General features: G+C 42.8%; 1 protein-coding gene across 13 annotated transcripts in view; it reads left to right on the top strand.

Moving 5' to 3' along the window:
* Positions 1–26717, top strand: part of TLK2 (tousled like kinase 2) — a 133133-nt gene that overhangs the window by 36848 nt on the left and 69568 nt on the right. For 8 of the 13 annotated variants that reach the window (XM_008271670.5, XM_008271669.5, XM_051825104.3 and 5 more), the window contains exons 3-6: positions 12214–12285; positions 12950–13019; positions 14001–14044; positions 14743–14838. In XM_008271670.5, the coding sequence (XP_008269892.3) occupies positions 12214–12285; positions 12950–13019; positions 14001–14044; positions 14743–14838 (282 nt within the window). Of the gene's footprint in view, positions 1–2518; positions 2624–12213; positions 12286–12949; positions 13020–14000; positions 14045–14742; positions 14839–26717 lie in introns of those variants that run through there. The other 5 variants (XM_070060509.2, XM_008271671.5, XM_070060512.2 and 2 more) reach the window with 2 other exon arrangements.

The raw sequence follows: 26717 nt of genomic DNA, 5'->3' as shown, positions 1-26717 counted from the left end.
CTCTCCTAGCCTATAGAGTTTCTGATGAGAAAACAGTTTTGATTCCAATTGTAGAAACTCTGAAAGTAATCTGGCATTTCTCTTGTGCACATTTCAGAATCTATGCTTTACTGTGGAGAATTTGACTACAATGTGTCAAGGTGAACATCTTTTCTGATCATGTCTATTAGGAGTTCTATGTACTTCCTGTACTTGGACACCCTTTGTGTCTCCAAATTAGGGAAATTTTCTAAAAAGGTTTTCTTTTATTATTATTATTTTTTGACAGGCAGAGTTAGAGAGAGGGAGACAGAGAGAAAGGTCTTCCTTTTCCATTGGTTCACCCCCCAAAATGGCCGCTACTGCCGGCATGCTGCACCGATCTGAAGCCAGGAGCCAGATGCTTCCTCCTGGTCTCCCATGCCGGTGCAGGGCCCAAGCACTTGGGCCATCCTCCACTGCCCTCCCGGGTCACAGCAGAGAGCTGGACTGGAAGAGGAGCAACCGGGACAGAATCCGGCGCCCCGACTGGGACTAGAACCCGGTGTGCTATTGCCACAGGTGGAGGATTAGCCAAGTGAGCTGCAGAGCTGGCCTAAAACGGCTTTCTAATCCATTCTCTCTTTCCTTGCCTTCAGGAACTCCTGAGACCCATATGTTGGGTCATTTGATAGTATCCGATAAATCCCTGGCACTGTTTTTTAGTTTTCTAATTCCTTTTTTTTTTTTTTTTTTGTCTTACTGTTGAATTTCCAGAGATTTGTTTTTCCACCACATTTTTATTTGTTCTATTGAATTCTTCATTTCTAGTATTTTGTTTTGATTTCTCCTTAAAATCTGAATGTCATAGGAAAAATTTTCATTCATATCATGAACAGATTTCTTTTGTTTATGAATTTGCTTTTGATTACTTCTGAGTCATCCTGTGGTCAGTTTTTGAATTTTGTTTCTGGCATTTCATCAATCTTTCATCTTCACCTTCTAGTATTGAAGTGTTCTTTTGGTTGCATCATGTTGTCTTTCTTATTCTTATTTCTTGAATTGCTGCATTTATTATTAGGCATTTGTGGTGATACTTTTTTTCCCCCTGTGATGGCTTTTATCTTTGAATTATGCCTCTGTGGCTTAGTGGAGTGTCTGCTCTTTCAGTGAATACCCTGAGGCATCTCCCGGGTGTGGTCAGAGAGCTCTGTTCTGTGTTCTAGGTGACACCCTAGTTGGGCCAGAGGAGAGATTTGTTCTGCTCTGTTGTCATAGTCTCATGCTCACCTGTTCTCCTCGGAGGAGACCAGTGCTGGGCACTAGCCCCAGTGATACACTTTTCATTTGCGCTTCCACAAGAGCCATACAAAGGATCCATGCAGTCTTTGGTGTGAATATGGATCCTGCAGTAATGACCCTCACCAGGTAATCAGGGTGCCCTGAGCACGTGGAGTGCCCACAGTGACTGCCCACAGTCCCAGCCACACCCTGCACCCTCCCATGCAGCCACAGTGTTGTCACAGTCCCAGCACAGAAGGCTCCTACAGTAACCAGCACTCAGCTGCCTGTCAGTGCTCCCAGCCAGACTCAGGTGTCTCCTCTCAGCTTGTTGCTGGGCACACAGTCACAAGCTGGTGTAGCAGTTATGTTTGTCCAAAATGGCGCCTGCCCTCTCTGCGCTGGTTACAGGATGCCAGTGCGCTGGGTGGTTGAGGAGAGAGAAACGTGTCTCCCTTTTTTCCCTTTAGGTTGGCAGGTTCATTGTCCCCCTCAGGGCTCCCAGCTAGATTCCTACCAGGCATTTCCTGCAGCTTTTCGCCAGTGGTTTGGGCTGCTGCAGTCTGGTCTCACCTCACTCCAAAGCTGGTGCTGAGGCTGTCAGCTGCTGGGGTCCTGAGTTGTGCATGTCTACACCCTCCACATAGGTCTGTAGTGTCCCTCTAACTTGCATGGAGTTTCCTCTGCCATTTTCTTCCTAACTCTTCCCTTAGACTCTGTTCTTTCCACTTTTTTTTAAACTCCCCTAGACTAGAACAGTAAGCTTGCTCCCTATTCTGCCATCTTCAACCAAAATAATAGCTTTTTTTTTCTTTTTTTAAGATTTATTTATTTACTTGAAAGTCAGAGTTACACAGAAAGAAGAGAAGCAGAGAGAGAGAGAGAGAGAGAGAGAGAGAGGTCTTCCTTCCACTGGTTCACTCCCCAGTTGGCCACAACGGCCGGAGCTTTGCCGATCCGAAGCCAGGAGCCAGGAGCTTCTTCCGGGTGTCCCACACAAGTGCAGGGGCCCAAGGACTTGGGCCATCTTCTGCTGCCTTCCCAGGCCATAGCAGAGAGCTTGATGTGAAGAGGAGCAGCCGGGTCTTGAACCAGCGCGGCTTGAACTGGTGCCCATATGGGATGCCAGTACTGCAGGCGGTGGCTTTAACTGCTACGCCACAGTGCTGGTCCCTGTACTTTTTTAAAACAAGAAATTTGACACTTGTCCATTCTTTAAACTGCCCATTTGGTTTTTAACTTATTTATTTATTTTTTTAATTTGGGAGGTGAAGAGACAGACGGTGAGATAACTCTCATGAGCTGGTTCGTTCTCATATGTCTTCGATGGCTGAGTCTGGATGGCTGACCCACGTACTTAAGCCATCACTTGCTGCCTCCCAAGGTGTGTATTAGCAGAAAGTTGGAATCAGGAGCACAGAGCCAGTGTTCAAACCCTAGGGATTCTGATGTGGGGTATAAGCTTCTCAAGCAGTATATTGACCTCTACAGCAAATATTTACCTCTACTTCCTGAAAATCGTTAGTAGTAAGAGACATGGTAAACAGTTCAAAAGATGGAGTAGAAAATGAGTCTTTTACAGAAGTGTCTTACTTAGTTACAAACTTTTTACTAGCTTTGTTTGTGAGGCTGCAGGTGACTCTTCTAAGGAAGTTTTCTCTCCCTAGTATTTTCTTTTTCTCTTCTCTCCTCTCCTCTCCTCTCCTCTCCTCTCCTCTCCTCTCCTCTCCTCTCCTCTCCTCTCCTCTCCTCTCCTCTCCTCTCCTCTCCTCTCCTCTCCTCTCCTCTTCTCTTCTCTTCTTTTCTTTCCTCCTGCCCGCCCTTCCTTCCTTCCCTCCCTCCTTCCCTCCCTCCCTCCCTTCCTTCCTTCCATTTATTTGAAAGAGTTACAGAGAGAGGTAGAGACAGAGAGAGGTCTTCCATCCGCTGATTCACTCCCCAGATGGCTGAAACAGCCAGGGCTGTGCCGATCAGAAGCCAGGAGCTTCTTATGGGTCTCCCACATGGGTGCAGGGGCCCAGGGACTTGGGCCATCTTCTACTGCTTTCCCAGGCCACAGCAGAGAGCTAGATTGGGAGAGGAGCAGCCGGGACTAGAACTGGCGCCCATATGGGTTGCCAGCGCTTCAAGCCAGGATTTAACACTCTGCGCCACAGCGCCAGCCCCTCTCCCTAGCATTGTTAAGAGTCAGAAAGCATTCTCCTAAGTAGCTATTGTTTATCAAATATCAATTAGCAGACTATTAGAAAATAAGACAAATCATGACACAATTAAACTTACATAATGTAGACAAAGAAGTACAAGAATAAGAATTTAGCATTCATGTAAGGTTTAGGAGAAATAAAAAAAGAGGACAAAAGCTTAAAGAAACAACAAGAAGAAACAATTACATTGCAGAATGCAGGCATAAGAAAATTCTCGGGGTGGGCATTTGACACCGTGGTTAAGATGCCATTGGGATGCTTGCACCCCTTATTGGATGGGCTGGGTTTGAGTCCCAGCCCAGTTTCTTATTCTAGCTTCCTGCTGATGCATATTTACAGGAGGCAGCAAACTGATGGCTTAAGTACTTGATCTGTGCCACCCATATGGGAAACCAGAATGGAGTTCCTGGTTCCTGGCTTTGGTCTGGCCTACCCTTAACATTATGGGCATTTGGGGAGTAAATCAATAGATGCAAGATCTCTGTTTCTTTCTATCCCTCTGCCTTTCAACTAAATAAAAGCATAAGTAAATTAAATTTAGAAGAAAAAACCTAGAATTGAAGAATTAGAAAACAAAGGGAAATATGGAGGGGAGTAAACTGGATATAACAAAAGGTATTTGGCACCTACATAGAGCAAATACTGTAAGTTGGGTACTGTTGATTATATTGTATGTTCTGTGAAAGTTTCAGGTGGATGGTTTCACTCAAAAACAATAGAAACATAGGTGCCAGCGCTGTGGCACAGTGCTGGTTTGAGTCCCAGCTGCTCCTCTTCTGATCCAGCTCTCTGCTATGGCCTGGGAAAGCAGTAGAGGATGGCCCAACTCCTTGGGCCCCTGCACCGTGTGGGAGACCAGAAGAAGCTCCTGGGTCGGATCGACGCAGTTCCCACCGTTGCAGCCAATTGGGAAGTGAACCATCGGATGGAAGACCTCTCTCTCTCTGCCTCTCTCTCTCTCTCTCTCTGCCTCTCCTCTCCTCTCCTCTCCTCTCTCCTCTCCCCTCTCTCCTCTCTCCTCTCCCCTCTCCTCTCCTCTCCTGTGTAACTCTGACTTTCAAATAAATAAATAAATATTTTAAACAATAGAAAAACATGATGATGAAAATTGGAATAGACACCCATAACCAAGGAAAAATTGAGTACTTTATAAAATGACTTCCCCCTACTCTCCCCTTTTTAAAAAGAATTACTTATTTATTTATTTGAGGCAGAGTTGCAGACAGATGGAGAGAGACAGAGAGGTCTTACATCTGCTGGTTCACTCCCCAAATGGGCGCAATAGCTGGAGCTGAGTTTATCTGAAGCTAGGAGCCAGGAGCTTCTTCCAGGTCTTTCATGTGGATGCAGGGACCCAAGCATTTAGGCCATCTTCCACTGCTTTCCCAGGCTATTAGCAGAGAGCTGGATCAGAAGAGAAGCAGCCAGGACTTGAACCAGTGCCCATATGGGATGCCGGCGCCACAGGTAGAGGCTTAGCGTACTAGGTCATATCACTGGCCCCTACCCCCTTAAGAGGGCAAGAAATCACTCTTTAGTTATTGGTGATTTCTCCTAAACTACTACTTTTTTTGACACGCAGGGTTAGACAGTGAGAGAGAGAGAGACAGAGAGAGAGGTCTTCCTTCCGTTGGTTCACCCCCCAAATGACCACCACGGCCAGTGTGCTGTGCCAATCCAAAGCCAGGAGCCAGGTGCTTCTCCTGGTCTCCCACGTGGGTGCAGGGCACAAGCACTTGGCCCATCCTCCGCTGCCTTCCTGGGCCACAGCAGAGAGCTGGACTGGAAGAAGAGCAACCGGGACAGAATCCGGCGCCCCGAGTGGGACTAGAACCTGGTATGCCAGTGCCACAGGCGGAGGATTAGCCTAGTGAGCTGCAGCACCGGCCAGATTTCTCCTAAACTTCTAAGAGATAGTAAATTCTCATGTTAAATAATTACATTAAACAACTCTGATAATAAAACCTGACAAATATGAAAAAAAAAGTGTAATCCAATCTCCTTTGTAAATATATAGATGTCTAAAATAATAGTAGCAAATGGTCACAGTGGTTTTTTTCTAGGAACGCTAGACAAGTTCAGTGTTAAAAATTCACTAATCTAGAATCAGTGCTATGGATTGATTGTGTCCCCTCCAGAATTTGAGCATTGTGAATGTTATAATATTGCATGGTGAGGCCTTTGAAGTTTTTTAAATATATTTTTTTAAAGCTTTATTTTATTTATTTGAAAGGCTGAGTTACAGAGTGGGGGTGGGGTGGGGAGAGACAGAGAGAGAGCCATCTTCCATCTGCTGGTTCATTCTCCAAATGGCCAGCACTGGCCAGAGCCAGGAGCTTCATTCCACAGCTTTCCCAGGTGCATTAACAGGGAGCTGGATCAGAAGTGGAACAGCCAGGACCAGTGCTTAAATGTGATGCCAGCATCACAGGTGGTGGCTTTCCCTGCTCTGCCATACCACCTGCCCCCACGTTGAGGGCTTTAAAAGGTGATTAGAGGGCTCCTCCAGTGATTGGGATTAAGTGCCTTATGAAAAGGCTGATGACATGATAGGAGTTCAGCCCTTTCCTTTCTGCTCTGTGGGGATAGTGTTGGTCCTGTTTTGCCCTCCATCTTCTATCATGTGGGGACACAGCATTCCTTTCTTCTGGAGCACAGTTTGCTTGCTCTTTTTTTTTTTTTTTTTTTTTTTTGAGATGTGAAAATGTGAAAGGCAGACTTGTGGGGGGGGCTGGCACTGTGGCACAGTGGGTTAACACCCTGGCCTGAAGTGCCAGCATCCCATATGGGCACCAGTTTGAGTCCCGGTTGCTCCACTTCTGATCCAGCTCTCTGCTGTGGCCTGGGAAAGCAGTAGAAGATGGTCCAAGTCCTTGGACCCTTGCACCTGTGTGGGAAGAAGCTCCTGGTTCCTGGCTTCGGATTGTTGCAGCTCTGTTCATTGCTGCCAGTTGGGGAGTGAACCAACAGATGGACTACCTCTTTTTCTCTCGCTCTGCCTCTCCTTTCTCTGTGTAACTCTGACTTTCAAATAAGTAAATAAATCTTAAAAAAAAAAAAAAAGAGATCCTCCATCCATTGGGTCACTCCCCAAAGGGCTGCAACAGTCAGGTGAGGGCCAAGTGGAAGCCAGGAGCCTGAAACTCTGTCCAGGTCTCCCACGTGGGTGACAGGCACCAAGTATTGGGCCATCTTCTGCTGCTTTCACATCAGCAGGAAGCTGGATAGGAAGTGGAGCAGCCAGGACTGGAACCGGCACCCAAATAGGACGCCAGCATTGCAGACTGCTGCTTAATCTTCTGCACCACAACACTCACCCCAGGACAGAGCTTTCAAGGCATGATCTTGGAATCAGGGCCTAGACCCTCACCAGATACCTATCCTACCAATGTCTTGATCTTGGATTACCCAGTTTCAGGTATTCTGTTATAGTAGTACAAATGGATGAAGTCAGTGTAGGTGAATGCTTATGTGCACATATATAGTCAGGCCTGGCTTAATAGAGACATGTTGAGAAATATGTCCGTGCTGTTAGACATTTTTGTTGTGTGAACATCAGAGAGTGTACTTACATAAGCTGAGATGGCTGTAATGGCATGGACGATATAATCTTATGGGATCCCTGTCATAGATGTGACGCATCATTTGGTTCTGGGAAAGCAGTAGAAGATGGCCTGAGTGCTTGGGTGCTTGCCACTCTCATGAAAGACCCAAATTGAGTTCCATGCTCCTGACTTTGGCCTTAGCCTGGCCCAGCCCCAGCCATTGTGCTTATTTGAGGAGGGAACCAGTGGATTCTCTATGTCATCGTTGTCCATTCCAACCCCCTCCACCTGTTGCTCTGCCTTTCAAATAAATAAATCTTTAAAACAAAACAAAATATTGTATAGCACATGAGTTTGGTCTGTACCATCTTCCTGGCCCAGGTTCTAGCTTTGTTTTGTAAAGACTGTGTGATCTTGGGTGAGTTTGCTTAACTTATGTTCACTTATCTGTTATTATCTATAATAATAGCAACTGTTTCATACCCTAGATCTTGCATAGGTGGCAAGAACCCCAAGCTCTGGAGCTATCATGTGCTGTCTCACAGGTTGTATGTTAGCAGGAAATTGGATTGGAAGCAGAATAACCAGGACTTGAACCAGATACTCTGATATGGGATGCAGGTGACTCAACTGGTGGCTTGACCTGCTGCACCACAACACCAGCCCCATGATCTCCTCATCTTTTAAGGACGTCAGTCCTATTGTATTGAGGCCCATCCTAAGAATCCCGTTTCAGTTTAATTACCTCTTAAAAGTTCTTATTTCCAATTGTGTTCTTTTTTAAAAAAAATATTTATTTATTTATTTGAAAGTCAGAATTACACAGAGAGAGGAGAGGCAGAGAGAGAGAATGGTCTTCCATCTGATGGTTCACTCCCCAATTGGTTGCAACTGCCAGAGCTGAGCCGATCCAAAGCCGGGAACCAGGAGCTTCTTCCGGGTCTCCCACATGGGTGCAGGGCCCCAAGGACTTGGGCCATCTTCTACTGCTTTCCCAGGCCATAGCAGAGAACTGGAGCAGCCAGGTCTCAAACCATCACCCATATGGGATGCTGGCGCTTCGGGACAGGGTGTTAACCCGCTGTGCCACAGCGCTGCCCTTGTCCAATTTTATTCTGAGGTACTGGGGATTAGGGCTTCAATATGGGTTTTGGGAGATACAGTTCAGCCCATAACATGTTGTTACAAAGATGAAATGTGCTGATAAAGAATAACTGGCCCATGTGGCAAGTGCTGCCTAAGTATTTGTTATTTATTATTACTTTATGTTAACAAATAATACATAAAACCCCAAAACTTAGTTATTTCATTATAATTAAAGATAAACAGGAATTTGCATAAGATGTACAAGGAGGTTCCATCCATGTACTCTTCACCTCTCCTTCAATATGAACATCTTGTATAATTGCAGTACAGCATAAAAATTGGTGTTGGAGGGGCATAGCAGGGAGAGCCTCCACCTGCAGTGCCTGCATCCTGTATGGGCACTGGTTCAAGTCCTGGCTGCTCCTCTTCCGATCCAGCTCTCTGCTATGGCCTGGGAAAGAAGTAGTAGATGGCCAAAGTCCTTGGGCCCCTGCACCTGTGTGGGAGACTCAGAAGAAGCTCCTGGCTCCTGGCTTCAGATCAGCGCGGCTCCAGCCATTACGGCCAAGTGGGGAGTGAACCAGTGGATGGAAGATCTCGCGCGCGCTCTCTCTCTCTCTCTCTCTCTGCCTGCCTCTGCTCCAGGAGTCAGGAGCTTCTTCTGGGTCTCCCACATGGGTACAGGTGCCTACGTACCCAGGCATATTAGCAGGGACCTGGATTGGAAGTGGAGCAACTGGGACTCAAACTTGTGCCCATATGGGATGCCGGCACTGCAGGCAGCAGCTTAACCTGCCGCGCCACAGAGTGCTCCCCAAAATGCTATAATTCTGTTCTTAGATAACAGTTGCTTTTCCAAGTAGATGTCAGGGGCCTAAGCACTTGGGCCATCTTCCACTGCTTTCTCAGGAGCATTAGTAGGGAGTTGGATCGGAAGAGGAGCACCTGGACTTGAACCAGCACCCATATGGGATGCCAGCACTACAGAAAGCAGCTTTACCTGCTGTGCCACAACACCAGCCCCGAGCTCTTTTCAAACAGAAAGTGTATCTCATGTGTCCTTGGTATTTAAATTTAATCTTATTATGATAACTTGGGATGCTTGTACTTCCAAAGACCAAAGGAATTCCTGTGCCTCTTACATTAATGTTTCATCTGCTCAGTCTCCACCACATTTACTTTACACTTTAATTCATATTTAGTAATTGCTAACAACAGATAAATTATTTAATCTTTGTATCTGTACACATCACTTTAAAAAGATTTTTTTAAAATTTAATTTGAAAGGCAGAATTACAGAGAGGCAGAGAGAGGTCTTGCATCCACTGGTTCACTCCCCAGATGGCCGCAATGGCAAAATATTTTCAGGGTTCATCCATCTTGTAGTTTGTATCAGTACTTTTGTTTTTATGGCAGAATAATCCATTATACGGATAATACAACATTGTGTTTGTCAGTTTGATACACATTTTGGGTTGGCATAGCGTTTTTGGCTTTGTGAATTTGCTATGTGCATTTGTGTCCATATTTTTTCTGTGTACATTTTCCTTTCTCTTAGGTATAAACTTGGGAATGGAATTTTTGGATCATATAGTATCTCTATGGTTAATTGAGAAACTAACTGCTTGGCTGTTCTTTCAAGCAACTGCACATTACTGGCAGCAGTGTATTGAGGATTCTGATGTCTCCACTTTCTTGCCAGCATTTTTTATTTTCTGACTTTTGATTCTAGCCTTCCTGGTAGGTATGAAGTGGTATCCCATTGTCATTTTTTTAAAGATGTATTTTATTTATTTTTTGACAGGCAGAGTTAGACAGTGAGAGAGAGAGAGAGACAGAGAGAAAGGTCTTCCTTCCGTTGGTTCACCCCCCAAATGGCCATTATGGCTGGCGCGCTGCACCAGTCCAAAGCTAGGAGCCAGGTGCTTCCTCCTGGTCTCCCATGTAGGTGCAGAGCCCACGCACTTGGGCCATTCTCCACTGCCTTCCTGGTCCACAGCAAAGAGCTGGACTGGAAGAGGAGCAACCGGGACCGAATCTGGCCCCCTGATCGGGACTAGAACCTGGGGTGCTGGCGGCACAGGCGGAGGATTAGCCTAGTGAGCCACAGCGCTGGCCCACCTTTATTTCTTTAATTATTCTTTCCTTTGGTTCTGTGGACATATTTTTAATGGCTCTTTTGAAATATTTTTTTGTTTACTCCAATGTCTGATCACTCTTGACAGGCAGTTTCTTTGCTTTATTCCTCCCCTGTGTATAGATTGTAGTTTACTCCTTTTTTTTTTTTTTTTTTTTTTTGTATACTTCATGCTTTTTTGTTGGAAACTGTATTTTTTTTTTTTTTAATTTGAGAGAAAGATAGGGAGAGAGAAAACACACTCTCATTCATTGGTTCTCTAAATGTATGCAATGGCTGGGGCTAGGACAGGGCCAGAAGCTGGGAACACAGTTCAGATCTCCCACATGGGTGACATGAACTAAATTACTTGAACCATCACTGCTACCTCCCAGTGTCTGTATTGGCACAAAACTGGAGTCAGGAGCCAGAACAGGAATCCAATCTAGGCATGTTAGGCTAAATGCTCATTCCAGAAACCAAATGGTATATTGCATCAATACTGGGTCTTGAGTCTTAACCACTTGGGCTTGTTAATGTTATTTACTTATCTGTTTGTTTAGAGACTAACTGGATTACTTTTGTGAAACCTGTTCTACCCCCACTTCCTCATCCTCACCCCCTGATGTCGTTCCTCAGTGAGGCAACTTTTTTTTTTTCAAGATTTACTTATCTATTTGAAAGAGTGACAGGGAAAGAGAGAGTGAGAGAAACAAAAGATAGTTCTTCCATCCTTTGGTTCACTTTCCAAATACTTGCAACAGCTTGGGGCTGGGCTAAGCTGAGCCCAGAAATCAGGAACTCCTGGGTTTCCACGTGTGTGCAAGAACCCAAGTACTTGGGCCATCCTTTGCTGCCCCTGCGTGCATTAGCAGGAAATGGTCAGAAGCGAATTCCATGGTCAGTACTTGATTCCAGGCATTATGATGTGGGATTCAGGAACCTAACCCGCTGCACCATGACACCCGCACACTTTCAGCTACGCCTGCAGTCAACCTGGATGACTGATGACGATGGTACTGGTCTGACTTCTTCATTTTCTAAGCGTTCTCAGCTGTTAAATTCTGTTGCCCAGCTGTTCCATTGTTTTCAACAATGCCCTGGACTGTAAGTTTCTCTGTAACTAATCCAATCAAAATTGTGACTCCTCAGAAGGAAGAGTTTCTGAGGTCTTAGATTTGTGTTCTGTCTGACCTTTGGGGCAGGGAGAGAGGAGAGGACAGCCTTTTCTCTATTGTGACCCGGTGCCCTCCTGCAAACTAGCTTACAGACTAGGCTGTGTCTTCATTACATCCACACATCGTCTTCCAATTGCCATTCACCACAGCTTCCACAGTTCTTGAAGATTCCATTAGAGTTAAATTTGTCCATACACTATGGCAAATGAGGTCAGGTCCATTGGGATACGGTGTTTTCCTGCTTCTTCCGTTAGGCAAAATATCTGCACCAGGGTTCTGGGGGTGGTGTTGGGAGTGGAGGTGGCACAGAGGCAAGCTGTTGTGGGGGATCGCTGAGTGCTGGGAGGGGAGGAGAGAGGTCAGCAGCCTGAGGGCCTCTTGGCTTGTCTCTGTTGTGCAACCACTGTACCGTGAGATGAGCAAAGGGGGTGTTGGGTCCTCAGTGTTCCTAGGGGGCTGTGCCTATTGGAGAGCCTCTCTGCCACACACACGGGTTGGGCAAAAGAAGGCAGCACCCTCCATGTCTTCAGTGGTACTTGCCTGGGCCTTAGTCTCAGCAAAGAGAATGGGGGATAAGAAGGAACTCGGAACATGTGGAGGTACTCTAGGAGGGAGAATCTGCACAGGAGGACAGAGTTTGTGCAGGAAATGAGTAGAGTGTTTGTAGTAGAGGATTCTAACACGAAGGGCGCAGTGCAGTAGTTCTTTTAAGTTGCCTTGGAGGAGATGCAGTTAACTCTTGGCTTCTGGCCTTATTACTTAGACATCAAAATCAACAAACTTCTTTCTCAGTTTTGTTTTCATCTTAAATTAAAATTTCTTTTGATTTTTTTCTTCTCCCCCAGGGGCCACTGAATAGTGAGTCTTCCAACCAGAGCTTGTGCAGCGTCGGGTCCTTGAGCGATAAAGAAGTAGAGGTGAGAAGCTACATGTATGGGAAGACTTCTCACATGCCCAAACTTTGTCGGGATTAAAAAGACAGCACTGTGACTCTAGGGGTGCTTCTGGAGTCTGTATGCATGGCTTCTCTTTGAGATGTGTGCTGTCTGCATTTGTACAGATGTGATGTTACCCTGATATGTTTTTATTATAATTGTGTATGGGTCTCCTCTCTGTTTAGGTACCCTCAGAAATTTGGTTTAGGTGCCTGCAGAAATTTGCAGTTCTGGCTGAATTACCTTAGGTGCCCTTAAATTTTAATACCTTTTAATACTTTAACAGAATGAGACACTGACTTTAGTAGTAGAATTTGAAAAGGTTTGTTTTGTTTTTCCCGCTTAAATGAGAGATCAAATTTTTTTAAATAGGCAGATAACCTAGATGCATGAATATGGTTCTAAATCTAAAAATACCCTTTTTTGCTTTGGAGCAACTTTGGTTTAAGATGAATAAATTGAAACATATTTAAGGTGTTTGCCAAAAATTGCTTGGAGGGTTTGGTTCTAGACCCTCTGTTCTTTTACTCTGTTCTTGTCTGTACCAGTTATATCTCTTTAGGTATCTGGTATTTTGTACATGTTCTTTTTCCTAATGTGAAAAATTTGCCAGAATGCTAATTGTGACATGTATGATGTTTAACAGACTCCTGAGAAAAAGCAGAATGACCAGCGAAATCGGAAAAGAAAAGCTGAACCATATGAAACTAGCCAAGGTAGTCATGATTTCACACCAATAAAAATGCCAAATTTTTATGTATTTAGATAGAGTTTTCTAACCTACTCTAAATAATTGGCTTATGTATGGGGATTCCTAACAAAGGAGGCTTGTGAATCTTAAGGGAATATCAGGCTGTTTATTATAAACTTGCCATTTGATATACACCTGACAAAACAGTCAGTTCTTTGGGGACTCTTGTTTTCCCTGCTGTACGTGAACAATCGTCTCACCACAGGTTTCTCTTCAGATTGAGTACGTAATATATGAAAAGAGGTTAAACTTTGCAGTTTTTACTGCATCTTGCATTAGATCAGTGACTTGTTAGAATAGGGAGCCAGAAGTGGTTTTGTTTTCCATTGCTGTCCTTTCTACCTGCTCTTCTTCCGTGGCGGTCACTTAGTTGCACATTGGAGCCACTAGAAAAAGTCTGTAAATATGATGGCTGTGATGCCAAATATTTTTATGTAATCACAGAAAGAATAAATGGTTTGACTTGATGGAATGGAAATCCAAGTCTCTTTTCATTATACTTTTTTTTAAACTACATATAATTCATATTTGTCTTTTGGGAAGGAAGAAAATTCACCCAAGTGACAAGGCCATATGAAATTTTGCTTGAAATAGAGTCAACGCCTTAGTCATTGTGGGATTGTTTGGATTCTTTGTTCTCTTAGATTGAGATGTGAATCGTAGATAAGTTTTATTTTGATTGATAATTATGGCACAAATTTTGTTAGTATATTTATAGAAGAAAGATAATCTTACTGGCAAGTGAGTGTTTTCGCTGCTGATTTTGTCATACATGGAGGAAATAGTCTTTCTTAGGGTGCTGATGCTTTATCTCATTTGTTAATAGGAAAGCCGACGCTGAATTTGTAGCAGTGTTTATAGTTACAGGGAGTATACAGTATACTTAAGTGAATGAGCGCTGTACGTCTCCATTGGAAAACTGTATTTACTTTGGTTTCATTTTCAGGGAAAGGCACTCCTAGGGGACATAAAATTAGTGATTACTTTGAGGTAAGTTACATTTTTGGGGAAAGAAAAATCTGTAATGATTTTTTAAAAACCTAAATCGTGTTTGTTTAGGAAGCAGTGTTGCTTTTCCTGTGCTTTTATCCCCTTCCTCCCCGTCTTCATCAGTCTAATGCTGCTCCCTCTGTCAGTAAGAGGAAACTCCTGCTGATTTCCTAAATTTGAATTTTTTATTTTGTGTCTTGTCTGTGATGATATAAGATTCACAAATGAGCTGATTTTTTTTGTTGGCCATACCAGGTTTTGAGTCTTACAAAGATTGAGGTGGAATGACTTGAACTCTTTTTTGTCCCTTTCTCTTTGGCCTGGTGGAACATGTAGTGAGCTCACTGACCCATCATTAGGGGTAACTAGAGACACTAACATCCACTGTACCACTATGTTTCTGCTGTGTGTGTTTGAGACCAGAAGCAAAAACATTCTTCTCTCATGTCCTTCTAAAACCATGTGTATCTTCAGCTTTTTAGCTGGGTTTCGTGTATTTCTCCTAGAGTTCCTTCTTAAAAATCTCGTTGAAAAGATAACCAGAATTTGGTTTATGTGGTGTTTTCTCTCTAGAGTAACATGTATTAACTTAATGGGGCCATATATAATACCTGTTTTGTGCATTAAACTTTTACTCTCCTTATCTGAAGCATAGTACTGTTTTGAATTATTCATATGCATTTTTCCCTGTTGGCCAGTTTGCTGGGGGAAGCGGGCCAGGAACCAGCCCTGGCAGAAGTGTTCCACCAGTTGCACGATCCTCACCGCAACATTCCTTATCCAATCCCTTACCGGTAAGCAATCACCTGGAGACATTTGACACCTGTTGTAGGAGACAAATTCAGGAACACTCAAGCAAAGTTTCTCTTCCATTAATTATCCATGGGAGATAAGGCATTAGGGACAATGGTGCATAATATTATCAGTGAATCACTTACATTCACGTATGTGTCAGTAAATTAACTTCTTATTTATTTATTTATTTTTGAGAAGAGAAAAGCCTTATTTACCATCCAGGAAGGAGGTGAAAGGTTATGATTCACATTTGCCTCTTTGATCAGAGGAATGGGGAAAGTTTTATGAATTAGATAGGAGAAGGCTGATGTGCAAGTAAGTTAACTATTTACAAAAGCTGACCTTACTAGCATAATAAATTGCCTCCAAGCCTATGGCTTAGTGGGCTGTCAAGGAAATGATTCCAATCCAAACATTAGGTTTTTATCTCTGCAAAATGGTAATGTTCCTATAACTATTTTTTTCCTTTTTAAAATTTGATCTGTCCCTTGTGTTTGAATTATCTTTGGGGGTTACTCAGTCATATAGAAAAGCTATATAGATTAGAGATAGGTTTGTTTTTAGCCAGTAAGTGAGATCTGAAGGTCTTAATACATTATACCTAAGTTAGTGGTTCTCAGTCAGATACAGTTTTGTTCCACATGGGACATTTGCCCCAGTATACATGGAGCCATTTTTGGTTGGCACAGCTAGGGGCTGTGGGATGGTACCGTGGGCACCTGCAGGGTGGAGGCCAGAGAAGCTGGTAAATATCCTGTAATGTTCAGACAGCTCCCCTACAACCAAGAATTGAACCAAAATGTTAGTAATGCTAACTTGGAGAATTTTGTAGTTTGCCAACATAGAATTTTGTTAATTTGATTCAGGGCCTTTGGATGATTTGTTGATATCATTTACGATCCCCAACTTAAGAGATACTGGTCAATTATGCCTTCAGTGGGGTTTTGTTGAACAGGGTCTCTAAGATCAGGAGTTTTCATCCTAGATCTTTGTTTAGGACAGTTGTTTTCCTTGTGTAATTTTGTTCTTTTCCTAAGTGATTTAAACTTTTGTAATGTTAAAATGTTTTGAAATATACTTCTTCTCCCTACTTTCTCGTAAAAACATGCATTTATTAGATGACTGTAATCAGTAAAGCACTTAGGAAAACATAACTTAAACTTAGGAAAATAACATTAATTTTTTGGTGTTTTATCAACCTTGCCATATTTTAAAATGTAAAAAGTGTTTAATGCACACATCTGTTTGGCTTGGTTGAGGTTTGTTAGATAACTGTTTGGGCCTGTGTCTCTGTTTTCCTTAAGTTTTAAACTTTCTTTTTTTTTTTTAAATGAGATTGCAGAATATATAGTTAGGACAAATATGTGGAATTTTGTGATGTTGTCCATCACTCTTTCTTCTTGAAATCCCTTTTTTTTTTTTTTTTTTTTTTCTCATTTGGTTTTTAGTGATGTGATTACCCATCTATTGTGTGTTAGTTTAGGTTGAATCTTCTTATTTCATGGCAAAAGAGATGTATTCAGTGATCTGGGGATATTTCTGTTAGTTATATGAATGTGACTGGGCCTCATCAACATTATATAAGTAAGTATATATTAGGTCTTGAAATGAGAACCAAACTTTAATTTGCCTTTTCCATTGTCATGAAAAGCTCTTTATTCTTCCAACTTGGGTTCTGTTATATTCACTGATTTGTATATCCTCAATATGCTTTTCTCCATTCTACTTGCCTGGAGTGACTCAGCCTTGATTAAGTTAAATTCTTCACTTTTTCCTTGCCTCTAAGCAGTCCAACATGATTCGAGGAAAACATACCCACACAAGCTGGTTGATCTCGCTTTATGTTCATGACCTCTAATGTTAGGTGCACCTTTCGTTCCCTGCCAGTCCTACTACATCTCTAGTTAATTAATTCCCTTTCTTTGATAAGTAGCTCATATTTTTGTCAACCCCCTCAATCCTCCAGCAGTACTTCTTCTACTAATTCAGTTTATAACCTTGCTTTTTAATTTTACTGAGAAAATAGAAGCAATCAGAAGAGAACTTCCACATGGCTCCTGTGCCAGATCTGCCAAGTTGCTTGCATGAGTTCCTGTATCTGCCTTTTGGTATAAATGAACTTGCCACCCCTTCTCTTGAGTTCTGGTTTTCCTGAAAATTTTATTTCCAACTCGTTACTTGGATTTTTGTTTACATATCTTACACGCAGTATCCTTCTGATTCTCTGCCTTAGCCTTCAAGGTAGTCTGTTTTTGCCTTTGTCTCTCCTAATTTGAAAGTAGTAGCCAGAGCGACTTTATAGAATTAGGTAAACATCCTGCCACTCCTGTCTGTTCCAGATTACCCAGTGGCTTCTCTGTTGAAGTCCTTAAAAAGTCTAAAACTCCTGCGTGGTCTGTACTCCTCCATGGGCCTGACTACACCTGCAGCTGTTCTCCTTTGGTCTTACCCGTGGCAGCCATGCTGGCGTTCTGGAAGTCCCTTGAGCACTGTGAGCCACTGTCTTGCTATTCCCTCTTCTAGGAACATTCTTTGCCAAGACATCAGCAGTTTTTTCATCAGGTTGTTGCTCAAAAATGACCTTGGAAAAGTGGTCATTTTTGAGCCAACTTCTCTGTCTCTAATTTACCTTATTTTAATTCTTGGTTATCACCACTTCGCACGCTCACTCTCACGCTCTCTCTGTTTCTCTCTCTCTCTCTCACACACACACACACAAATTTTGATTTACATTAAAATTTTTTGAGATTTATTTATTTTTTTAAAGATTTATTTATTTATTTGAAAGAATTACGCAGAGAGAGAAGGAGAGGGAGAGAGGTGGAGAGAGAGAGATCGAGAGATCTTCCATCACTGGTTCACTCTCCAGCTGGCTGCAATGGCCTGAGCTGTGCCGATCCGGAGCCAGGAGCCAGGAGCCAGGAGCTTCCTCCGGGTCTCCCCCGTGGGTGCAGGGGCCCAAGGACTTGGGTCATCTTCTATTGCTTTCCCAGGCCATAGCAGAGAGCTGGATCAGAAGTGGAGCAACCGGGAAACGAACCGGTGCCTGTATGGGATGCTGGCACTGCAGACAGTGGCTTTACCCACTACGCCACGCCGACCTCTTAGATTTATTTATTTACCTAAAAGCCTGAGCTACACAGGGGGTGGGGAGGCAGGGAGATCTTCCATCTGTTGGTTCACTGCCCAAATGACCATGATGGCTGGAGTTGCGCTGATCTGAAGCCAGGAGGCAGGAGCTTCTTCCAGGTCTCCTGTGTGCTTTCCCAGGCCATAGTAGAGAGCTGGATTGAAAGTGGAGCAGCCAGGACTCGAACTGGTGCGCATATAGGATGTCAGCACCGCAGGTGGTGGCCTCACCTGCTATACCACAGCACCAGCCCCTTATATTTAAATTTTTCAAAACATTTTATGTATTTATTTGAAAGTCAGAAATACAGAAAAAAAAAAAAGATCTTCCATCTGTTTGTTCATTTCCCCAAGTATCCATTAGTATCCCTTGTCGGGAGCCAGGCTAAAGCCAGAAGCTGGGAGCTTCATCTGGGTCTCCCACATGAGTGGCAAGGGCCCAGGCACTTGTAGCATCTTCCATGCTTTTCTCAGGTCACTATCAGGTAGCTGGATTGGAAGTGGAGCAGCAGCTGGGCATTGAACCAGCAGCTGCATAGGATGCCAGCATCACGGGCAGCAGCTTTACCTGCCGCGCCACAACAGCAGTCCCTGTATTTGAATTTTTAATTAATTTATATTTAATAAATATTGAAAGACACACACACACACAGTATACAATTCTACAGTGTAATGAATTCTCACCAACTGTGCCAGCACAGAAAAGAAATATTACCAGCCCCACTGAAGTCCAGTCATTCACCTCTGTCTCTGTCACATGGATGGCCAGTAACCACTGCTCTGATTTCTACAGCATAGGTGACTCTGACCTGGGTTTTTTGAACGTTATGTAAAAGGAATCATGCAGTATGTATTCTTGTGTTTGACTCATTTTGCTGAATATTGCTTTTGTGAGATTTAGTCATATTGTTGTGTTTGTTGTAAGTCATTGTCAACTTTTTTTTAAACATTTTATATATTTTAATTTTTTTCTTTTTTTCACTTATATTTAATAAATATAATTTCCAAAGTACAGCTTATGGATTACAATGGCTTTTTCCCCCTCCATAACTTCCCTCCCACCCGCAATCCTCCCATCTCCTGCTCCCTCTCCCATTCCATTCACATCAAGATTCATTTTCAATTCTATTTACTACATTTTCAATTTAGTGTATATTAAGTAAAGATTTCAACAGTTTGCACCCACACAGAAACATAAAGTGTAAAATACTGTTTGAGTACTAGTTATAGCATTAATTCACATTGGACAACACATTAAGGACAGAGATCCTACATGGGGAGTAAGTGCACAGTGACTCCTGTTGTTGACTTAACAAATTGACACTCTTGTTTCTGGGGTCAGTAATCACCCTAGGCCCTTGTCATGAGTTGCCAAGGCTATGAAGGCCTTTTGAGTTCGCTGACTCTGATCTTATTTAGACAAGGTCATAGTCAAAGTGGAAGTTCTCTCCTCCCTTCAGAGAAAGGTACCTCCTTTGATGGCCTGTTCTTACCACTGGGATCCCACTCGCAGAGATCTTTCAGTTAGGGTTTGTTTTGTTTTGTTTTGTTTGTTTGTTTTTGCCAGAGTGTCTTGGCTTTCCATGCCTAAAATACTCTCATGGGCTCTTCAGCCAGATCTGAATGCCTTAAGGGTTGATTTTGAGGCCAGAATGCTGTTTAAGACATCTGCCCTTCTATGAATCTGATGTGTATCCCGCTTCCCATATTGGATCGTTCTCTTCCTTTTTTGTTCTATCAGTTAGTATTAGCAGACACTAGTCTTGTTTATGTGATCCCTTTGACTCTTAGACCTATCATGATCAATTGTGAACTGAAATTGATCACTTGGACTATTGAGATGGCATTGGTACATGCCACCTTGATGGTATTGAATTGGAATCCCCAGGCACATTTCTAACTCTACCATTTGGGGCAAGTCAGAATAATTGTGTGTTAATTACAGAGTTCAACCAATAGTATTAATTAGAACAAAAAAAAAATACTAAAAGGGATAAAGTATTAAGTTGTACATCAACAGTCAGGACAAGGGCTGATCAAGTCACCGTTTCTCATACTGTCCATTTCACTTCACCAGGTTTCCTTTTTGGTGCTCGGTTAGTTGTCACCGATCAGGGAGAACATATGATATTTGTCCCTTTTGGACTGGCTTATTTCACTCAGCATGATGTTTTCCAGATTCCTCCATTTGATGCAAATGACCGGATTTCATTTTTTTTTTTTACTGCTGTATAGTATTCTATAGAGTACATGTCCCATAATTTCTTTATCCAGTCTACTATTGATGGGCATTTAGGTTGATTCCAGGTCTTAGCTATTGTGAATTGAGCTGCAATAAACATTAAGGTGCAGACAGCTTTTTTGTTTGCCAATTTAATTTCCTTTGGGTAAATTCCAAGGAGTGGGATGGCTGGGTTGTATGGTAGGGTTATATTCAGGTTTCTGAGGAATCTCCAGACTGACTTCCACAGTGGCTTGACCAGTTTGCATTCCCACCAGCAGTGCGTTAGTGTCCCTTTTTCCCCACATCCTCGCCAGCATCTGTTGTTGGTAGATTTCTGAATGTGAACCATTTTAACCGGGGTGAGGTGAAACTTCATTGTGGTTTTGATTTGCATTTCCTTGATTGCTAGTGATCCTGAACATTTTTCATGTGTCTGTTGGCCATTTGGATTTCCTCTTTTGAAAAATGTCTATTGAGATCCTTGGCCCATGTCTTAGGTGGGTTGTTTTGTCGTTGTGGAGTTTCTTGATCTCTTTGTAGATTCTGGTTATTAATCCTTTATCAATTGCATGGTTTGCAAATATTTTTTCCCATTCTGTTGGTTGCTTCTTCACTTTCCTGATTGTTTCTTTTGAAGTACAGAAACTTCTCAATTTGATGCAATCCCAAATGTTAATTTTGGCTTTGACCGCCTGTGCTTCCGGAATCTTTTCCAAGAAGTCTTTGCCTATACGTATATCTTGCAGGGTTTCTCCGATGTTCTCTAATAATTTGATGGTGTCAGGTTGTAAATTTAGGTCTTTAATCCATGTTGAGTGGATTTTTGTGTAAGGTGAAAGGTAGGGGTCTTGCTTCATGCTTCTGCACGTGGAAATCCAGTTTTCCCAGCACCATTTATTGAATAGACTGTCCTTGCTCCAGGAATTGGTTTTAGATCCTTGATCAAATATAATTTGGCTGTAGATGTTTGGTTTGATTTCTGGTGTTTCTATTCTGTTCCATTGGTCTATCCATCTGTTTCTGTACCAGTACCATGCTGTTTTGATTACAACTGCCCTGTAGTATGTCCTGAAATCTGGTATTGTGATGCCTCCGGCTTTGTTTTTGTTGTACAAGATTGCTTTAGCTAGGAGTTGCCAGCTGCAGTGCACAGCTGGCAAAGCTAAGAGTGATTTTTAGATTTTTAAAGAGTTATAGAAACAGAATATGTGACAGAGATGGATTTGACCTAAAAACCTACAATATTTCTATCTTGCCCTCACTAAAGAACTTCAAGAAAATCATTATCAAGGTAATAACTCCATGTATAAAGTGGATTATTTTCAGTACCCTTGAAACTTACGTGCACTTCACTGATCACGGCTCTCCTGGTTACCCTGGAAGTAGTTACTCTTTCAAGGTGTTTTCTTTTCTTTTCTTTTTTTTTTTTTTTTTTAATGTTTGTTTATTTATCTGAAAGAGATCTGTCCTCTATCTGCTACAACAGCCAGGCCAAAGCCAGGAACCAAGTATTCACTCACTGCCTCCCATGGTGTGCCTTATCAGAAAGCTAGACGTGGAAATGGGGCATTATTCCAACGTGGGATGTAGGTGATGCAGATGGTGTCTTAACAGCAATGTGAAATGCCTGTCCCACTCTTCTAGTTTATGTGGTAATAATTTGCTTTTCCTTATAGTTTAACCATCCATGTATTCATCCCTAAACAGTCACTATTTTGGCTTTGTTAATCACACTGTTTAAATCTGTATTTTAATTTTTTGCTCTTTGTTCTATAAATTCCTAAGATAAGTGTATTCATGTTTCCCTCTATGATTGTGAAAAGTAGCCTGTTTCTTCTTCACACATTTATGTTAGTTTTTGCTTTATGTATCATTAAATGCCTATTCATCTCTTTAAAGCTCTTGGCTGATACTGTCAACTTTTCATTGTTATGTTTTCTCTGTACCTCTGGCAAATATCATAGACATGAGGGTTTTTTTTTTTTCCTTTAATGAATCTACCATCTTTCTTTTAACTTTAACATCTATCTTATTTAGATTTATTATAATTATCATTATCTTGGGTTTGGATATATCATCTTCTAATGTGTTTTCTGTTTGGCCTCTTCTGTGTTCCTTTTCCTTTTATTTCTTGTTCTCATTTAAATTGATTTTTTTTAATGGTTCCATCTTTGCCTCCTCTGCTAGTAGGTAGGCCCTCACTGGTGTTTCTCTCTCTCTCTCTCTCTCTCTCTCTCTCTCTCTCTTAAAGATTTATTTTATTTATCTGAAAGGCAGAGTTAGAGAGAGGAGAGAGAGATCCTCAGTTTGCTGTTTCACTCTCAAAATGGCTGCCACGGCTGGGGCCAGGCCAGGCAGAAGCCAGGAGCCAGAGCTTCTTCAGGTCTGCCACGTGGGTGCAGGGGCCCAGGGACTTGGCCATCTTCCACTGCTTTCCCAGACCACAGCAGAGAGCTGGATCAGAAATGTAGGTGCCCATATGAGAGGCCGATGTTACAGGTGACGGCTTAACCTACTATTCCAAAATATTGGCCCCAATTTTTTATCTTTACACAATTGAATATTATGTAATTACTGTCTTCTGCCTCCCATTGTTATCATTAAGAAACCAGCTTTTGGGGCCGGTGCTGTGGCGTAGTGGGTAAAGCTGTTGCCTGCAGTGCCAGCATCCCATAGGAGCGTCGTTTCAAGTCCTGGCTGCTCCACTTCCGATCCAGCTCTCTGCTATGGCCTGGGAAAGCAGTAGAAGATGGCCCAAGTCCTTGGGCCCCTGCACCCGTGTGGGAGACCCAGATGAAGCCCCTGCCTCCTGGCTTCAGATCGGTGTAGCTCCTGCTGTTGTGGCCAATTGGGGAGTGAACCAGCAGATGGAAGATCTCTCTCTCTTTCTCATTCTCTGCCTCTCCTTCTCTCTCTGTGTAACTCTGACTTTCAAATAAGTAAATAAATCTTTAAAAAAAAAATAAATAAAAAGATGGCACAAGTCCTTGGGCTTCTGCACCCATATGGGAAACCCAGAGGAAGCTCCTGGCTCCTGGCTTCAGATCTGCACAGCTCCAGCTGTTGCAGTCATTTGGGGAGTAAACCAGCGGATGGAAGTATTCTCTCTCTTTCTCTCTGCCCTCTGCCTCTCTGTAATTCTACCTTTAAAATAAATAAATAATTTTTTTTTAAAAAAAGACCAGCTTTTGTTTGCTTCTTTTTTCTTCAAAGGTATTTGCTTCCCCCCCCCCCTTTCCTTTTTTTTCTTTTTTTTTTTTTAAGATTTATTTACTTATTTGAGAGGCACAGTTACAGAGAAAGTGAGAGACCGAGAGAGACGTCTTCTGTCTGCTGGTTCGCTCCCCAAATGGCTGCAACAGTCAGAACCTTAGCTGATCCAAAGCCAAGAGCCAGGAGATTCTTTTGGGTCTCCCATGTGGATGCAGCAGCCCGAGCACTTGGGCCATCTTCCACTGCTTTCCCAGGCCAGTAGCAGGGAGGTGGATCTGAAGTGGAGCAGCTGAGACTCGAACCAGCACCCTTATTGATGCTGGTGCCACAGGCAGAGGTTCAGCCTTGCAATTTCACTGTGATATATCTTTTTATTTCTCCTCTTATGGTTCATTGTACTTTTGGAATCTTTGGGTTGGGGTTCTTTCACCAGTTCTCATTAATTATTAGCTGTTGTCTCTTTGAACATAATCTTTGCCTTTGTTCTTCTATTCCTTTTATGAAATTCTAATTAATTGTAAGACTATTTTTAAAATTTTTTATTTATTTGAAAAACAGACAGATATGCAGACAGTTAGGGAGAGAAAGTGTTCCCATTTGCTGATTCAGTCCCCAGATTCCCACAGTGGCTGGAGCTGGGAGCCAAGAAGTCAGTCCGAGTCTCCCATGTTGTTGGCATGAGCCATCACCACTGCCTCCCAAATCCACATTAGTAGGGAGATGAAGTCAGGAGCCAGAGCAGGGTATTGGAACCTGAGCATTGTGATGTGGTACATAGATGTCTTTTTTTTTTTTTTTAAGATTTATTTATTTATTTTTTATTTGAAAAGCAGAGAGAGCGAGAGAGAGAGAGAGACAGAGAGAGGTCTTCCATCCACTGGTTCACTCCCCAAATGGCCCCAATAGCCAGAGGTACGTAGATCCAGAGCCAGGAGCCTGGAGCTTCCTCTGAGCCTTCCCACCTGGGTGCAGGGGCCCAAGGACTTGGGCCATCTTCTACTGCTTTCCCAGGCCATAGCAGAGAGCTGGATCAGAAGTGGAACAGCCAGGACTCGAACAAGTGCCCATATGGGATGCCGGCACTGCTCATGGTGGCTTTACCCACTATGCCACAGTGCCAGTCCCCATAGATGTCTTAAATGGTATTAGCAGGAAACTAGTCAGGAGCAAAAACTGAGAATTGAATCCAGGCATTCCAGTGTGAGATACAGGCATCTCACCAGCTAGGCTAATGCCTGTTCCTGACATGGGTGCTTTTAATCTGTGTTTGATAATTCTGGTATGAGAAATTCTTTTTCTTTTTTTTTTTTCTTTTTTTTTTTTTTTTTGATTTGACAGAGTTATAGACAGTAAGAGAGAGACAGAGAGAAAGGTCTTCCTTCTGTTGGTTCACTCCCCAAATGGCTGCTACGGCCAGCACTGTGCCGATCCAAAGCCAGGAGCCAGGTGCTTCTTCCTGGTCTCCCATGCGGGTGCTGGGATGCAAGCTCTTGGGCCATCCTCCACTGCATTCCCAGGCCACAGCAGAGAGCTGGACTGGAAGAGGAGCAACTGGGACTAGAACCTGGTGCCCACATGGGATGCCAGCACCACAGGTCGAGGATAAGCCAAGTGAGCCACAGCACCCGCCCTGAGAAGTTCTTTTGAATCTGATTCTGTTTTCTGTTATTTTTCTTAGTTGTTGCTCATGACTATTTCTGCTATGCTTCGTTTTTAAACTGTGTACTCATTGTTCTTAAAAACTTACTTGTGAAGTTTCTTTCTGATCTAGGATGAATATATTCTTCCAGGGAGAATTTTTACCTGTGTCTTTCAAGTACCTAGAGATTTTTCTCTCTGTGATGCTACTACTTTAAAATACTGAATTTATAGCTTGTATTTTGTTCATTTTAACTACCAGGAAATATTGATTTGGATTTTCTTAGCATTTCTAAGGGGTACCTCTAACCCCTGTGCAGCCAAGGCAGCTTCTTGCAGCCCCCGAGAATAGGGGAGTTGTTGTTCTTCATTTGAGATTTAGGCTCTCCCTGGGCCTTAGGAGGCCCAGCTTGAAGTGAGGAAGGTTTCCTATTGAACCCTCTGCGCTAGGCGGGCCTTGGCCTGTGGCTGTCTATCTGCCTGAGACCACGGTGCCCAGGAAAGGGAAACGCAAGGTCTGTAGGTGCTCATTCTTAAGCTATATGTGGCTCTGGTGCGTCTTTCACCTGCCTTAGATGCATAATATATTTTTGAATATATTTTATCTTGTCTTTATGGCTGTTTCCCATAGGAAGGTTGGTGCAAACATCCTAGCCTGCTGTATTTCTGAGAATGGCAGATACTTACTGAATGTGTGGTGGATTGTTTTAGTATTGCACCTTCAGAGATAGATCCCCTCATGAAATGAGAGCATTGTGCTGGGCATCAGTGTTCTGGAGGCTGAATTTTCTCAAGCTGTTGCATTTGGTCGGGTAAGAGTGTTGATCTTGAGGACTCTATTCACAGATTCAACACTGAATTTCTTTGTAGGTATCATTTGTGTTAAAATCTTAAATGAGGGGCTGGCGTTGTGGTATAGTGGGTTAAGCTGCCGCCTGCAATGCCAGCATCCCATGTGGGTGCCAGTTTGAATCCTGGTTGCCCCCCTTCTGATCCAGCTCTTTGCTAATGGCCTGGGAGGGCAGCAGGGAGAGACTGAAGTGTTTGGGCCTCTGCCACTCACGTGGGAGACCTGGACGGTGTTCCAGGCCCCATCTTTGGCCTGGCCCAGCCTCAAGCGTGACAGCCATTTGGGAGAGAACTACGGATGGAAGATCTCAGTCTCTTGCTCTGTTTGTCTGTTTCTCCCTCCCTCTCTGAAACTCTGCCTTTCAAATAAATAAATAAGTAGTAGTTTTAAAAATGTTAAATGAAAATGTTAGTTTTTCCTGGTAAAATAGACTTAACATTGATCACGAAAGGTTGCCAGTTCGGAAGTCCCCTCCAGAAGAGCTGTTATTACAGCGGATGACCATTTCCAGACCTTTTCTGGATGTATGCATGTGTGCTTACGGAATTTCCTCCTTTTCATGTGTTGATTTACTTAACCCAAATCCTGTAAACCTTTGTATTCTTGGAATAATGCTGTATGAAATATCTTATTTATACTTCTGTAATTATGCATTTTTCTTTAGATAGATTGCCAAATTTTAATTCCCAGGAGTTTGCTGTTTATCATAGATTGTCAGATCATTAGCAGTTTGAGAGTCTCAATTTCTGCACACTTTGCAAATGTTGAGTTTTATCGTTAGAATCTTTATTAATGAAAAAAATCTTTCTTTAACTCATTTTTCT

The sequence above is a fragment of the Oryctolagus cuniculus genome, chromosome 17 (genome assembly GCF_051225735.1).
Source record: "Oryctolagus cuniculus isolate XC-2025 breed Fujian yellow rabbit chromosome 17, ASM5122573v1, whole genome shotgun sequence".
NCBI lineage: Eukaryota > Metazoa > Chordata > Mammalia > Lagomorpha > Leporidae > Oryctolagus > Oryctolagus cuniculus.
This window is presented reverse-complemented; position numbering and strand designations above follow the sequence as displayed.